This window comes from Brassica oleracea, chromosome C2, assembly GCF_000695525.1.
Source record: "Brassica oleracea var. oleracea cultivar TO1000 chromosome C2, BOL, whole genome shotgun sequence".
NCBI lineage: Eukaryota > Viridiplantae > Streptophyta > Magnoliopsida > Brassicales > Brassicaceae > Brassica > Brassica oleracea.
The window spans coordinates 2,963,974-2,980,848 of NC_027749.1; the positions used below are offsets into that span (position 1 = coordinate 2,963,974).

A 16,875-nucleotide genomic window follows, 5' to 3' on the forward strand; every position below is an offset into this window, starting at 1 on the left:
CCACACCCCCCCACACTATAATTTATTTTATTTTATTTTATTTTTTGACAAAAACTATTTCTTATCGACTTACTAATACTAAGTGATTTTTCCGTGCTCATGCACATGTATAAATATTTCTATAGTAAATATAGTATAATAATTTATTGCTACTTACTTTTAATTTTAAATTAATTTATATGCATCATTTATATTAATAATATTATATTACTTTAATTATACATATGATTTTATATATGTTATATCTAATTGATTTTGTTGTTTTTCAGTCGATTTAGTTATCATTTGAGTAAATTAGATTGCATATATGAATTCAACTGTAATATTTTTTTATTCTATATATTAAAATTTTGATTAATTTCTTATTTGCATTTAGGTGGTTGTTATCTTAGATTATATTTTATGAAGATTATGTATAACTTAAGATATATTGTGCTTAGAATGAAAAAATAAATAAAATAAACTAAAGTGTCTGATTCCAAATTACATAAATTAATATAACAAAACGATAATATTCTGAAGTCTCATGCATATATATAAATTTTACAAAAGAACTAAATTGTAACAATTGGTTAATATTCTATTTTCATTTTTAATATGTTTTGAGTTGAGTTACATATATTCTTTCAAATTCAAAATGAAGTATAATTATTATTTTTATTATAATTAAGTCAAATGTGCATGTATTTTCATAATATTTTTCAAATTATATGTTGATGTTTTTTAAAAGAATATTAGAAAATAAAGTGATGATCAATATGAAGTTACATGCGTAAGTAGCTGATACATTTTTGAAAACTCATGTACACATATCAATATTTACAATAATTATAATATTTAAAAAATTCTAAATAACTTTATGCCTTTGATTTATTGAATGGAAATTAAAATTTATTTTAAATAATCTTAAAAATGAGAATTCATATTTGCTTTGGTATTTTGATTGTGGTTCTATTAAGTTCCACAAACATAAAAACATAAAATTTAAAAGCATATTTAATATTAAGAAAAAAATAACTTTAATAATGATAAAATATAATATATCTACCTGATTAAACTATTTTGTAACTATTTGATCAAACGATGTTTATTTAAAAACTTTATTTTTTTTTTTTTAATATCTCTTAAGCAGTAAAAAAATTGTGAATGTATTTAAAATAATATTATATAAGTAAAATATAATTTATCGATATTTGTTTGTTGTAATTGGAAGATATTATAATCAACTAAATTTATGAAAAATAAATAAAAATTTTCAATATTACTAATTATAAAATATTTTTAGACAATTAAACATATATCAGTTTATGTTACTTAATTATTTTATGTAATCATCTAAGAAAATATATAGGTATATAAAAATATTTTTATTACTTTGAATTTTTTTGTATTGTTTAAATTATGTTTTAAAAGAAATAATATTTCTGTTTCTAATATCAAGATTATCTGTGTAATTTTTTTTTAATGAAATCACATCATATAGAAATTTATAGTTTTCATCTAAGAAAATGTAGATATAAAGAAAGTATTTTATTAGTTCAAAATTATATTTTATGTTATATAAAAATATTTTTTAAATGTAATATTTCTATTTTGTGAACTTTCCTTTTTTATGAAATCATATTATATATACATATAGTTTCGTTTTTCATTTTTTTTTTACTTTATAAAAAAATTTCCTTTTTATTATATGTGTTTATTTTTCAGATTTTTTTAAAAGGAAACTAAATAAAATAATAAATAATAGTATTTCAAATGTAAGTTAATTCATTAAGAATATTAGTGTAATCAACCATCTGTGAAAGTTAAAGCTACGACACATTGGAAACTGACTTCTCAAATAATATTACAGAGATTGTATTTCAAAAAATTAAAATGAAAACTAAATAAAAAGTTAATAATAGTATTTAAATTCATTAAAAGTATCTTTGTAAATAACCGTCGTAAAAATTAACAAGAACGTAAGAAACTGACTTGTCAAATAATATTATAAAGATTTATATATCATTATTGTACGTCCTATATTATACATGTATTAGTCTACGTGTAGTTTTGAAATACAAACATGAAGCATCTATGTTTATCAAAAAAAAAAAATGAAGCATCTATATGGCACCGTTCACACGATAAGGTCGTATATATATTAATTAAAAATAACCACTTGTGTTCCTCGCATGAGACTTTTCTACGGTTAAAGATGTCATCTAAACAATGACGGAGACTCCCGTATTACCAAACCCGTCGAGTTATTTAGGTTTTCTCTTGCTATATAAATGACCAAAGTGTTCTCTCTTTTCTTCATATCAATCAGAGAGAACCAAACATGAATCCAAACTCCGACAACAACCAAAGATGGGAGGCGAAGCTGAAGGACTTAACTTCCAACGTCCAGCAGATACAAGACAACTTGTTGGAGGAGATCCTCACACCAAACCTGAACACAGAATACCTCCAACGTTTTCACGTCGAGAGGTTTGATAAAGAGCTCTTCAAGAAGAACGTACCGGTCGTGTCCTATGAAGATATTAAGCCTTATATCGATCGTGTCGTGAACGGAGAGTCATCCGAGGTATTATCGGCCCGTCCTATTACTGGTTTCTTGCTAAGGTATATAAGAAGTTCTTTCTCTCTATTGATTAGTTTGTCTTTCTCGTACCAAAACTAAGTTCTTGAAACGTGTTTGTAGTTCTGGAACTTCGGGAGGAGCACAAAAGATGATGCCATGGAACAACAAGTACTTGGACAATTTAACATTTGCATATGATCTTCGTATGCACGTTATAACCAAGTAAGTCCCATAGTTTTTTTTTTTAATATCAAAAAGTCATTCTATTATATGAAGTGGTTTAAAAAACCAAACTGAAATAAAATAACCAATAAACAATAATTTTCGAATTGAAAACCTAACACTGTTAGCTAACAAATATGCAATTTTGTTATTCGCCCGATGAACAAAATAATAGGGTAAAAGCATGGAAACATTCTCTATAGTCTTTTTAATATAGTTTTAACCATTATCTATATGAATATTTTGAATCAGACCACGGATGATTAATAAATCGTATCTTTGTTTTGTTTAGGCATGTGAATGGTTTAGAACAAGGAAAAGGGATGATGTTTCTCTTCACTAAACAAGAAGCCATTACTCCTTCGGGCTTACCTGCTCGAGTAGCAACCAGTAGCTATTTCAAGAGCGACTATTTCAAGAACCGGCCATCCAACTGGTACTACTCGTACACGAGCCCTGACGAAGTCATACTATGCTCTAACAACACACAAAGTCTATACTGCCATTTGCTATGTGGCTTGGTCCAAAGAGACGAGGTTGTGAGAATGGGTTCCATCTTCGCTTCAGTCATGGTCCGAGCGATCAAATTTCTTGAAACTTATTGGGAAGAGTTATGTTCTAACATCCGTTCAGGCCATCTCAGTGAGTGGATCACAGACCTCGGTTGTCGTAGTTCCGTGTCTTTGGTCCTTGGAGGACCACGTCCTGACTTAGCAGACACGATTGAAACTATATGCAACCAGAGTTCATGGAAAGGTATAGTCACAAGACTTTGGCCAAACACCAAGTATATTGAAACCGTTGTTACGGGTTCAATGGGACAATACGTTCCCACCATGAACTACTACTGTGACGACTTGCCTCTCGTTTCAACAACGTACGGTTCTTCGGAGACAACGTTTGGGATTAATGTAGATCCTTTGTGCAAACCTGAAGATGTTTCTTATGCTTTCATGCCTAACATGTCTTACTTTGAGTTCATTACAATGGATGGAGACAAGCGTGATGTGGTTGACCTTCAAGATGTGAAGCTTGGGTGCACTTATGAACCCGTGGTCACAAATTTCGCCGGTGAGCTTAATAAACATCACGGCCTTAACAACATGCAAACAAAAAAATTATATGGTTTAATTAAATTTTGTGATTTTTTTAATTCTTTTCAGGTTTGTATAGAATGAGAGTGGGAGACGTTCTCTTGGTGACTGGTTTCTACAACAACGCACCTCAGTTTAAGTTTGTAAGAAGAGAGAACGTTGTCTTGAGCATAGATTCAGACAAAACCAACGAGGAAGATCTCTTTAAAGCTTTGAGTCAAGCTAAGCTTGTTCTTGACTCATCAGATCTCACCCTTGTAGACTTCACCAGCTATGCAGACACCTCAACGTTTCCGGGTCATTACGTGCTTTATGTGGAAGTAAAAGCCAAAGAGGGGAACAATCATTTGGAGCTCAATGAAGAGGCATTCTCCAAGTGTTGTTCAGTGATAGAGGATTCACTTGACAATGTTTACAAGAGATGTAGGTTCAAAGATGGATCGGTGGGACCATTGGAGATAAGGGTGGTGCGTCAAGGGACGTTTGATTCTCTCATGGACTTCTTCATCAAACAAGGTGCTTCCATTGGTCAATACAAGACTCCTAGATGCATTAAATCAGGAAAGGCGTTAGAATTTATGGAGGACTATGTGGTTGCAAGTTTCTTTAGTACTTGAAATTGTTGTTCTTTGAATTGTTGGTCCAAGTGACTCGTGGTGGAGTCTTAGTTGCAATAAATTTACATGTGCCAGTCTATCTTGTGCACTTTCTGAATAAGTGAATATTGATATTTTGTAGTATGTTTTTCACTAGTTTTTCTGAATATTGATATTTTGTAGTATATTTTGAACTAGGCCAACATTGACAACTTCAAAGTCTAAAAAAAAAACAGAGCATCTTATGAAACATAAATGAAGTTAGAGATGGGTTTATTAAAGGCCCAAGAATGAACCCAAATAGCTTTGATTCGAAACCAAGCCCTTCTTTTAATACTTCACCACCTTGCGTCAAGGCTTCCAAAACCGAGGTAGACAATCCGGTTCACTTTTTCGTTTAACTATCTTGGTCTTGTTTATATGGTTATTTTCTTGATGCAAAATATGTTATATATGATGTTTGCAAGATATGAACTAATTTCATATTTCTTATATATAACTTAAAATTTTACACAGTATTTAAGTCTAACTCTATTGAATACTCCATTTGTTTTCATCGCTGATCCCTCTTGATGAATCGACTCAGCTTTTGTGCTATTTTTTTTTTCTTTTTTTTGCTTCTATATAGCTCTTTCCACATCTGTAAATGACCCTATTTTTTCCATTTCTATAATCAATTTGATATTTTATCAAAAAAAAAAAATACTCCATTTGTTTCATATTAGTTGTTGTTTTAATTTTTAATTTTTATTTCATTACTAATATCGTTTTACATTTTCAAAGTAAATATTAAATTATTTTTTAAAATTTTACCTTTACTTTTAACTTATTAATAAATAAAATCAAACAAACTAATGTATTAAATATGAATAAAACAGATAAATTATTATTTTTTAATTCGTGTGTAAACGACAATATAAAAAAGGAGGGAATATCTGATAAATCGTTTCATGAATATTTCAGTTAATTATTAAGTCTCATAACTGTTTAATAGTTTTTGAATTTCTTATGATTTGTCCGTAAGATTTTAGAAAGAAAAAAAACAGAAACAAGATAAGTCTTGAGTTCCAAATTTTAGATAACTAACATGTGTCCAACTAGTTCCATATAAAGAATAATCCAAATAAAAAGAACCTATATTAAACAATCATAATAACAACTAGTTCCGCATTCATTCATAATTTGTGCGTAACACTGTTACCAAAACATGCGAAGCTATTAGCTCTAAAAATAAAGATTGCTAAAAAAAAGAAAAAGAGATCTATGAATGAACACAACGAATGGTCCCACCCCGCACCATTCCAAAAATATTTCAGTGGGTTGATATCTTTTCTTCAGATCATTGTCTTTATAAACCTTTTTTCACATCTTCTTTCCTCATAACATCAATAGCCTAGAGTACAAAAAACCTATTTTCTCCCAACTTGCAAGCTTCATGCTCTTATCACTCCTTGGATTCCTTGCTCCATCAATTCGTTCAAACTATAGTATAGTTCCTTTCTAATTGTGTTGTACGTATACACACACACGTCTTGTTTTGGGGTTTGTGTGTGAGTCCATAGTTTATTGCAAAAATGGATAGGATGTATGGAAAGGGACCGGCTCCACCGGAAACGTCGGCGGAGGAGTATCCATCTTGGAACGAGTCTGATGTCACCGCTATGATGTCCTCTTTCAGCAATGTCATCGAGTATCCGGCAGCCGACGGACACGAAATGTCAGACCCGCCGGTCAAACAAGAGCTTGATAAGTCGGATCAACTACAGCAAGACCAAGGTAATTATTTTGACAAAAAAAAAGGACCAAGGTAATTAGTTAGTTCCATACTTTAATACCATAGAAATCTTCATTTATATATATATATATGTAATAGTAATAACTTAATCGTTTAGATAGCTAGCTGGTGTAAGGAACTTGTTACAATACGTTAACGACTAAATACGTACTATTAATTAATAAACATGTCTCACTTAAAAACTAAAATATGAGAAAGGAATTTGTAAATGCATCTCTCTTTTAATTTACTTTACGTAAAGAACTTTCCTTCTGTCTTTGAATTGAACCACCGATCATGTTACTACGTGTGTATCCTTGTTTTAGTACATCTAGATGTGTTTGTGTTCTTCCTTTGAAAGTACAAGCTCTATTATAATATTTTATAAATGCAGGTTTCATACTCGTCAAACATATAGTTTACATGTGGCTTCTGACCTAACTCGATGGGAGTAACTTGGACCTCGCATGTTCCTTTGTTTATTTGAAACTAATTTGTCTTCGGTCGTTCTTTATCAACTTTGAAGTATATCAACATGATCAACTTGTATTATATTAGGTGCGTTAAAAGAAAAACATGTCATACCTAAAAGTCGTTATCAAAACTCAAAGTCTTAGTTTATACTTTTATTGAGTCATAGACACATTCGTCACATTTTATACTTTGAATGATGAGTTAATTACGCTTACATGTTTCATCCTGTATGAACAAAAATACAACCGAATTATTTTTTGCTAGGAAAAATAAAGGGACCGAAATTAACCTTACATAGAAACAAAAACCCATGTAGTATTTGTAAAGCAAATACTTTGTCACAGTTTTTGTGAATAAGTCTGAGTCTTTATATTAGTTGATTACCAATAAGTATGTTGACAAAAAGAAAATAAAATAAAGATTACCAATCAGTCTTAATTTGCTTAATTTTATCAGCTTTTGTGAATTTAATTTTCAGTATGCATGTAAATGCTTAACTCTTTGAATATTTTGTTAAATGATACATCCATCTTATTTATTTTTGTTCCTTTCAAGTGATAAACATCGAAACTAGTTTTCTCTTAGATTATTCCCTTGCTAAACAAGTGAAATCACACGTAGTATCTTCTCATGCATGTAGAATTGCACATACGCGTATTCTTTTCTTTGTTTTGTTACATGCAATAATTTATTTTATGTAACACGTTCTTCAAGATCAACCAAGAAAAAAACACTATAGAGGCGTACGGCAGCGACCATGGGGCAAATGGGCGGCCGAGATCCGTGACCCAAAGAAAGCTGCTCGTGTATGGCTCGGGACTTTTGAGACAGCAGAGGAAGCTGCTTTAGCCTACGACCGAGCCGCCCTCAAATTCAAAGGCACCAAGGCTAAGCTCAACTTCCCTGAACGCGTCCAAGGTCCTTCGACCACAAGCTACGTCGCATCTCAATCCAGCTGTGATCATGCCCCAAGAGATGGTAATGAATTAATGAACTCCGCTCCTCCTCTTCTTGGTCCATCTACTACTACTACTACTACTTCGTGGCCAACGGATTATAATCAAGACATACTTCAATACGCTCAGTTGCTTACGAGTAACAATGACGTTGATTTATCGTACTACACGTCGACTCTCTTCAGTAGTCAGCAACAGCCTTTCTCAACGCCTTCATCATCATCTTCTTCCTCGTTAACTTCTCAACAGATGCAACAGCAGCCGCAGCGTGAAGAGGAGAAGAACTATGGTTACAATTATTATTACTACCCAAGAGAATAATCTCATTATTATTGTTGGTCGAATAAGTTTCTTATAAATCTCTATCATAAATTCGTAGAAGCGAGTAAATTGCAACGAAACTTTGGTTGGATGAGAGACGTGTGTAACACTTTGTTTTTTCTTAGTTGTTAGTAAAATTTGGAAGTACTGATTAGTCATGTCTTAAGTTATGTGTAAAACAATGTTTAATTATTTATAAAAATCATGTTTACATAAAATGTTCAACTTTAAATCATTGTATTTGGTCGCTGCAGATATATTGATCATCTACTGATCTTTATAAAATTAAATTATTAATCAAGAAAAGATGCATTTTTGTTTTTTATTTTTGCTAAAATTTGGAAGGATGCATAATATACAAAAGTGGAAAGAAAAATTTGGGAATGACAGATGAAAATTAGAAACCAAAGCGTTAAAACATGGAGTAAATGATAAAGGAAATTTAATTGAACTGCTTTTTGGATTTCGAAGTATATTCCTCTTTCGTTCGTACAATATCATTGTCACTGAACATAAATGATAAAATAGTCATAATTGAGAAAAGGAACATGAGTTTAGACCTTTTAATGATAAAAGTAGGCATGAGCGTAAAAACCGAAAACCGAACCGGAACCGAACCGAAAAACTGAATCCGAAACCGAACCAAAATTCAAAAATAACCGAACGGTTCCTATATTTCTATAACCAAAAAATCAAAACCGAACCAAGAACCGAATGGGTACCCGAATATTCGAAATAAAATTTATATACCTAAAAATATTAATTATATTTAGTATTAAAAATACTAAATATTCAAAACTTACTACTTATATACCGAACTATCCAAAAAGTCGAAATACTCAAATATTTTTTTTATCTAGAGTATTTTTAATTATCCAAATTATTCTAAAGAACCGAATTACCCAACTAGTTTTTATCCAAACTATTAAAATTTATCCGAATTACCCTATTTATATCCAAAAAATCCCCAATAAATTGTTTTTTACCCCGAATCATCAAAAATTAACCGAAAAACCGGAACCGAACTGTAACTAAATTGAAACCACAAATTTATTGGATATTAGTCGGTTCTTATAATTGTTATCTGAACCGACCCGAAACCGAAAAGAACCGAATTGGATCCGAACCGAATTTCATAGATAACCGAATGGTTCCTATATCTCTATAACCGAAAAACTGAAAACTGAAAGAACCTAACCGGAATCGAACCAAAAACCGAACGCTGAGGCCTAGATAAAAGGATATGCTAGTTCACAAAAAAAAAAAAGAGAGGATTAATTTGGTTCTATATATACTGTGAATTTTAATATAAATTTGTAATATATACCAAAATTATGTATTTGAGATATGCCTTATATTTTCAAAATGATAATTTAGTCTTTATTATATGTATACCCTAACTCAAGTGTTTGGTTGTATTGATTTTTTTTGGGTAAAAGGTTATATTTAAATTGTATATAAAGATATAACGAAAGCTATATATAATCATTGAGTAGATATGGCCAAACAAAATGTTCTTTTGGTTTTAGCTAGTGTGCTCCTCGAACAATCACAGTCTCACAGATGATCACGACGAATATCGTCGTCGCTAATCATTTAAAGAATAGCTTTAAATCTGAGACTTATCTTTCCACACATTAATTCAAGTGTCTTCTTCTGTGCATGAATCTATGAATGATAAATTGTTGGGTAATTATTTGAGGTTTATGTTATTTATTTATTTATTGATACATGTGATAATAGGACAAGCAAACCTGGTCTTGAGATTTAGATCGAGCTTTGGCCCACCAAAGATAGTACTTTAAACACTAAACTTTCATTATCCTACCTCCAGTTTGATTGGCCTTACGTGATCGTTGGGAACATTTCTACATATATTTTACATTACTTGCACCATTCGTTGTTCGTGTACTAAAATAATATTACAAAATAGCATCAATCGTATATGTTTATTTGAAACGTAATGCATGTTTAAAAGTAGATAAACAATGGCTTAAATACACTAGTTATTATCTTTTGGTTAATCCGAATAAACAAAGTAGATAAGCTTCGAATTTTTCTGTTTTACTAAAATTTATATAAATGCATGACTAATTTTACTTGTATTTTTTGTTCGGATTGGTCTATTCTAAAATATGAGTGGGTTATATATAATTGAGATATATATGAGACTTATGAGATGATGTAGAAATATCACACTAAAGAGCTTCTCGAGAGTTACGCATGCGCAAAGCGAAATGGGTCCCTTCCCATATTCCAGATCCTAGGACCAAGTCTAATCACCTGTCATCCCAATATTAAATCTTTCCAGTTATTCTTTCCCAAAATTTAAGAGACGACACAAATTTTCACATAGGTTGTGATTAAATAGCATATTTGGCGTTAATATTTACGCTGGCAAATTTATTACTCTAGTTAACGCTGAAGTGTAGCCAATGTGAAATGATATTTTCTTTAATTTACTCTATTTACTGTTAAAACAGGAGAAAATGTACACTCATTATTACTCTACTTTCTACTAGAGTAAAATTTTTTTCTCCTTTTTCCACTCTTTTTCACTTTCTGGTTTACTTCCATTTTTACCAATTTTTTTTTTGAAACTAATTTTTACCATTTTTACCATTTTTACCATTTTATATTACTCCATTTTACTCTGTCAGTTACCAATCAAACTCATAGACATTCTTTTTTGCTTAAACATTATCTTTCTTTTTCAAGAATATCTTGACTTGGACGTACGGTATCTGTGACAAGATACTTTTACCAGGCTTTCCGCTTCAGAAGTTTCAAAATTTGCGGCTGCTTTGCGTTGATTCCGTCCAGAATGAACTTCCCCAAAATACAATGATTATATTCGCATGCACATTAAGAATGCTATTTTCCCCGAATTTGAATTTTTATTTAAATAAAATCAAAACCATATCCATCTGAAAAATTTAGATTTATACAGATTACCCCCTTCGGAACTACGGTAGGCGCTAATCTGACAGTAACTTCGAACCTATCGAGTTACCGAAAAATCGGTGAGTACTTGGAGATTACGCGGAACCTAGTTTTAAATACAATTTAATATATTTATAATATATTTAGCTAATTTTAAACATGATGATACAAGTTCTTCGACATAATTATATAATTTCTTATATATAATTTTAAAGAGTCTATTTTTGATTCGTAAATGGTGGATTTGGTACGAAAAAATTCCTAAATGTAGTATGTATGTGTTTGTTTTGGGTTTAATAGCTAATTATAATTATTTAGTAATGAATAATTACACAAAATTTGTCAATAATGAGAAAAATAATCAACCGTGTTTTAACTTACACGGACGGAAAACAAAAAAAAACTTAGGCGGTCAACGCGGGATTAGGCGGGAACTAGACGATCAACGCATGATTAGGCGGGAATTAATTAGACGGCCAACGCGGAAATTAGGCAATCTTACGCGGGTCAACGCGGATCAATATCTGGCTACACCGATTTGAGCATAATCGTCGCGGTCAACTTCCTGATAGATCTGTAATATACAATTCAACTACTACTTCACATTTAAACTCAAATTGTAGACCTTAGCACTAACCGAGAACGGCTTAGCAAGAGGAGAGGTCAAACAGTGCAGTGTTCCAGGGCCCACACAAAGAGGTCCAATAATTTCTTTTTTTTTTCTTCTTTTTTTGCAATTTGGTTAGTTGATTTTTTAAAAGAATTGTTATAAATGAAATTACTTTAACAAAAACGTTTATATATATATATATATATATATTTCCTTAACTAAACTTGTTTAATATATTTTTATAATTAGATATATTACAAATTCTCATAACATAGGCTATTAAAAAAAAATTGTCGGCCTTAAAAGTTAACATATTTTTTTCAGAAAAATCTAATTTTTCAATAAACAATTCGGAAAAAAACTGGCCCCTGGGCCAGGAAAATCTCGAGCCGGCGCGGGCACTAACTAACTACATTTTTAGACGAAGGCTCATCATTTCGGTTCTATGAGAGTAGCGTCGGCGGTGTGACAGCGACATAGATAGTGAGTCGTTTCAATTCGAGCCATGACCACCGGTTCAATGATTTGTGTGCGAGTGCTCTTACAACTCTTCGGTTCAATGCTTCTTAGTCGGAAACACGAACCGGTATAGCAAATTGAACCGAATTTGTTTCCGGTTCTATTCAAACATTTATCCAAATTAGTTTTCACTCGAAAGATTTATTTCTGTTTCTTTTCTTCAGGGAGAGTTTTCAGGACAATGCATTACATGCTTCCCAAGATATTGGCAACATTTTTTTATCGGTCCTATCATAAGGTTTATGTTTGTGCTGATACATAGGCATAGATAATGAAAAAAAAATCTGTTAATATCAATCCGAAACTCATCCAGCGCTTCCGGGCACACGAACATTTCGCCACACCACACCCTTTGTGTGCCTTATCCAATATCTCCTTTAAAGTCTCCAAGCGTAGAGCAATAGAGAGGCCACAACTCATCTACCACACCAGAACAGAGGTCTGCTTTCGAAGCAATTTCGTGAACCACAAGTAACCAAGACTTAGCTGTTTTAACCTATAAGCGAGAGAATTTAATTAGGGCTTTGTTTTTTTTTGTTATTGTCGTACGTTGCAGATAATCAAAAAAGAAGAAAACCATGTTGCCAAGGTTCGACCCCACAAACCCATTAGCTTGCATGTCCGTTCTTGAGGATGTGACCAGTAACGCAAAGCAGATTCAAGATTCCGTGTTGGAAGCAATACTTTCACGTAATGCTCAAACCGAGTACCTTAAAGGTTTCCTCAGCGGTCACATCGATAAGCAAAGCTTTAAGAAGAACCTACCCCTTGTGACCTACGAAGATTATCGCTCTTATATCGACCGCATCGCTGATGGAGAGTCCTCTAATCTCATATGTGATCGACCCATCAGTCTTTTCTTGGCCAGGTATCTTAAAAAAAACACACCTTGTTTCACCTTAAAAAACACACCTTGTTTTGATCTGGAAACCCATGGAGACAATGTTTTTCTGCTATGTGATAACTAAAACAATTTTAAAGAATTTGTAAGACATTTAATTAGAGCATCATTATCGGAGGTCTTTTAAGTAGAATTTCACTCCATACATATTAATATTATGGTACTAGAGTTTCTCAAAATGCTTAAGAGACTCATGCTATATAGTCTTTGGTTTAAGAGACTTTTACATGAGTCTCTCAAGTTTTTGAGAAACTCTCCCGGGTGAGAAATTCTAGTTGAAAAACTCCGATGCGGATAGTCCTAGAAACCTAGTCTTTAATCCATGTTAACCTAAAATGAAATAACCCACATGCATATTCTTAATTCCTCTGCTTAACAAATACATGACATATTTACCTTCAATAATTAATGTGAATTAAACTGAAGTATGGAATATGTAAAGACTTAAGGAAGTGAATGTTTTTTTTGTAGCACGGGTACTTCAGGAGGATATCCAAAGCTAATTCCTTTGACAGCAGAGGACATGGAACAGAGGATACTGTTTGCGTCTCTCTATGCACCTCTAGTCTTCAAGTAAAGAGTTCAAAACTCTACAATGTTTCTTGCTTTGTTAACAAAGAGTATGTTAAACCCAAACCCTTTATTGTTACTATTTGTAGGCACATAGGAAGGCTAACCGAAGGAAAGTCTCTCATGTTCTATTTCGTGACCCGAGAAAGTGAGACTGCCTCTGGGTTGATCGTCAGGTTTATGTTAACTTGTGTCTTAAAAAGCGTGAACCCAAGCAACATATTTCTCTGGTAAATCTACAAAAACATTTTCCCCACGTTACATTCACTCTTTAGTTAGGGTTTCAGTGAGGCCAGAGCCAATCATGGGCATATATACAAGTAAAATTTTGGACTATGCCTCCAAAATTTAAGAAATAATTTACAAAAATATAGATTCTAATTTTAAAAATGTATATATATTTAAATTTTTACTAGTTATTTATAACCCCTAAAAATTTTGGATCGCTTTGAAGAGTCCGGCCTATCCTCCTAGGTGCTGGTAGTGTTTATTTAATTAATGTATTTGTTATACGGTTTTACAGGGATCGAGTACAGGTAAGCCCACATGAAATTTCGACTTGTGTAGACACATCTCAGGCCATGTACTGCCAATTGCTTTGTGGACTTGTACAACGCGAAAACGTAGCTCGCCTCGGTGCACCCTTTGCTTCTTCCTTCCTCAAAGTAATAAACTTCTTGGAAGATCACTGGACTGAGTTATGCTCGAACATAAGGACTGGCCGTGTCAGCGACTGGATCACCGACGCTCAATGTGTTTCAGGGGTCTCTAAGTTCCTCACCGCTCCAAATCCAGACCTAGCGAGCCTGATCGAGAAAGAATGTAGTAAAATATCATGGGAGGGAATAGTGAAGAGACTATGGCCAAAAGCAAAATGCATAGAAGCCGTTGTTACCGGCTCCATGGTACAATACATTCCGTTACTAGAATTCTATGGTGGAGGTCTCCCTTTGATTTCATCTTGGTACGGGGCCTCTGAATGTTTCATTGGCATTAATGTCGATCCTCTGACCAAGCCTTGTGATGTGTCGTACACCATTGTTCCAAGTATGGCATACTTTGAGTTCTTAGAGGTTGAGAAGGACCATCAAGAAACTGGACATAATCCCACAAAGAACCCTGTGGTCGTTGATCTTGCCGATGTTAAAATAGGACATGACTATGAACTTATAATCACAACATTTTCTGGTAAGTTTTTGTTTCTGTCAATTTCAAAAATGTGTCAAATCGTCAATATTCAAAATAAGTTTTACTTCTTGAAAAATGGTTCTAAAAATTGGTTTACACAGTGCTTAAGTCATAGAAATAAAAATAGTCATGATTTTTTAAAAGTATTTTTTTTAGAAAATCGGTATATGTGGAACCTAAGCACTAATAGAATAGTAAAGCGATTTTTTGAACATTAAAAATGATTAACGATAAACTCCAATATAATCTTTTTTTTTGTCAGCCTCCAATTTAATCTTTGTGAATGAAAATTAATTATTATAAAGAGTTTTTCTTGCAGAGTCTTGTTTGTTAAGACAAAAAAAAAGATATACATAATAAACATTTTAATAGTTTTTTGTTATTATATGTGTCACAAAATCTATGTATGATTTTACAGGTTTGTACAGGTACCGCTTGGGTGATGTTTTACGAGTGACCGGTTTCTACAACAATGCACCCCAATTTTATTTTGTAGGAAGACAAAAAGTTGTTCTGAGCATGGACATTGATAAGACCTACGAAGAAGATTTGCACAAGGCCGTGACAAGCGCGACGCACTTGCTCGAGCCGCATGACCTAATGCTCATCGATTTCACTAGCCGTGTGGATTCATCCTCGTTCCCAGGACACTACGTGATCTACTGGGAACTCGGGAGAAAACTCAAGGACGCGAAAGTCGAGCCACACCGCCATGTCTTAGAAGAATGCTGCTTCACCATTGAGAAGTCTCTCAACTCTGTCTACAGAAAGTTACGAATGAATGATGGTACCGTTGGACCCCTTGAGATTAAGGTTGTTAAGCGTGGCGCTTTCGATGAGCTCATGAATTTGTTTCTGTCTCGAGGCTCTTCTGTGAGTCAGTACAAGACCCCGAGGTCGGTGACGAGTGAAGAAGCTATGAAGATATTGGAAGAGGCGGTTGTTTCCGAGTTTCTTAGCACGAAAACTCCGTCGTGGGAGCCACGTGAGATGCACTCTGGCCGATAAACCGTAGTCACGTAGTGTGACACTTCGCTTATAATTAACATAAATAACGTCGCTATATATACTTTTTAAGATTTGTGGAACCTTTTCTTTTTATTATCACATAAAAGACGCGATTATAAAATCGAATATAAAAGTCTATTACAATCGCCGAGTCATGTTCTGCTAATCTTTCATGTGCCTATAAGATGGAGACCTGCTCAATTATGAAGATGTACGTGTTAAACTCTATAGCAGCTTATTCTATACAGGCTCGTCCTATGTATTACTTAGACATGTATTAAAACGCCTAAACACGAAAAATACTTTTACCATAAACCATTACATTAAAAATTGATATCCTAAAACTTTTATATAAATATTTTACAAATTTTGGCGCCTAAAGCAATTGTTTTGTGAGCTTTAAGCTCAGGATCAAACTGATTCTACACTAAAAGCTAGATGTCCAACACTAATCAGTAATGGGTATAGAATGTTCTTATTACCAAACACCAAAGATTCAAAGTGAAGTTACAAATGTAAAAATCAAGTAGTCCAAACATGATTTGTATTGCTACATTAGTTCCATAAACAGTTTTATGACATATATGACAACGAGCTAGCAAAAAGGACAGATAAAAAGTATTACCGTTCAAGGCCTTATATTGCACTAGTGTTGGTCAATTCTATATGTTACAAGGTTGATGCATTTTAAGGAAAAATGATGCATGACTTTTCAAGGGTCCAAGATCAAATCAATGTAGTATAAAAGATTGTCGAACCAGTTCTAAGTGATTCTAAAGCAAAGGAAATGCAAGTTCATGCTTAAGCTAAGTGCGATTCGGTTTTAAAGATGGTATGAACTAAGAACTAATAAGCTAATGCAATAAAGTAATGATCTTTCTTTCTCAATTTGAAGCAAGATGACTCATGGGGCTAGGCATTTGATCTCGGGTGATGTAGATCCAATCTAAGGGTGGCAAGGTATCAATCAAACACTTTCCTTATGCCTAGACACTAAGCTAAACAAGCTCTATCTCTAGATGAATGTTCTTTTGGTAAAGCAACTCAAGCATCTAATCTCTTAGGTTGAATGTTACTAAAACAAACATAGAGAACAAGTCTAATAGCAATCTTAACTCCTTTAGCAACTAATC

At 32.9% G+C, this 16,875-nt stretch overlaps 3 protein-coding genes across 3 annotated transcripts; all 3 read left to right on the plus strand.

Moving 5' to 3' along the window:
- Positions 1 to 2,293: 2,293 nt before the first annotated feature.
- LOC106327271 (4-substituted benzoates-glutamate ligase GH3.12-like) lies at positions 2,294 to 4,559 on the plus strand. The gene is made up of 4 exons (XM_013765384.1): positions 2,294 to 2,607; positions 2,687 to 2,788; positions 3,081 to 3,859; positions 3,952 to 4,559. Exons 1-4 carry the CDS (start codon positions 2,324 to 2,326, stop codon positions 4,497 to 4,499), a joined length of 1,713 nt encoding a protein of 570 aa, XP_013620838.1. The 5' UTR covers positions 2,294 to 2,323; the 3' UTR covers positions 4,500 to 4,559.
- Positions 4,560 to 5,875: 1,316 nt separating this feature from the next.
- LOC106325486 (ethylene-responsive transcription factor ERF113-like) lies at positions 5,876 to 8,158 on the plus strand. Its single transcript, XM_013763535.1, has 2 exons — positions 5,876 to 6,254; positions 7,441 to 8,158. Exons 1-2 carry the CDS (start codon positions 6,053 to 6,055, stop codon positions 8,001 to 8,003), a joined length of 765 nt encoding a protein of 254 aa, XP_013618989.1. The 5' UTR covers positions 5,876 to 6,052; the 3' UTR covers positions 8,004 to 8,158.
- A 4,476-nt stretch (positions 8,159 to 12,634) lies between these two features.
- LOC106326819 (indole-3-acetic acid-amido synthetase GH3.17-like) lies at positions 12,635 to 15,985 on the plus strand. The gene is made up of 5 exons (XM_013764751.1): positions 12,635 to 12,943; positions 13,448 to 13,549; positions 13,636 to 13,776; positions 14,070 to 14,734; positions 15,153 to 15,985. The coding sequence occupies exons 1-5, from the start codon at positions 12,654 to 12,656 to the stop codon at positions 15,740 to 15,742; spliced, it is 1,788 nt and encodes a 595-aa protein (XP_013620205.1). The 5' UTR covers positions 12,635 to 12,653; the 3' UTR covers positions 15,743 to 15,985.
- Positions 15,986 to 16,875: the final 890 nt, after the last annotated feature.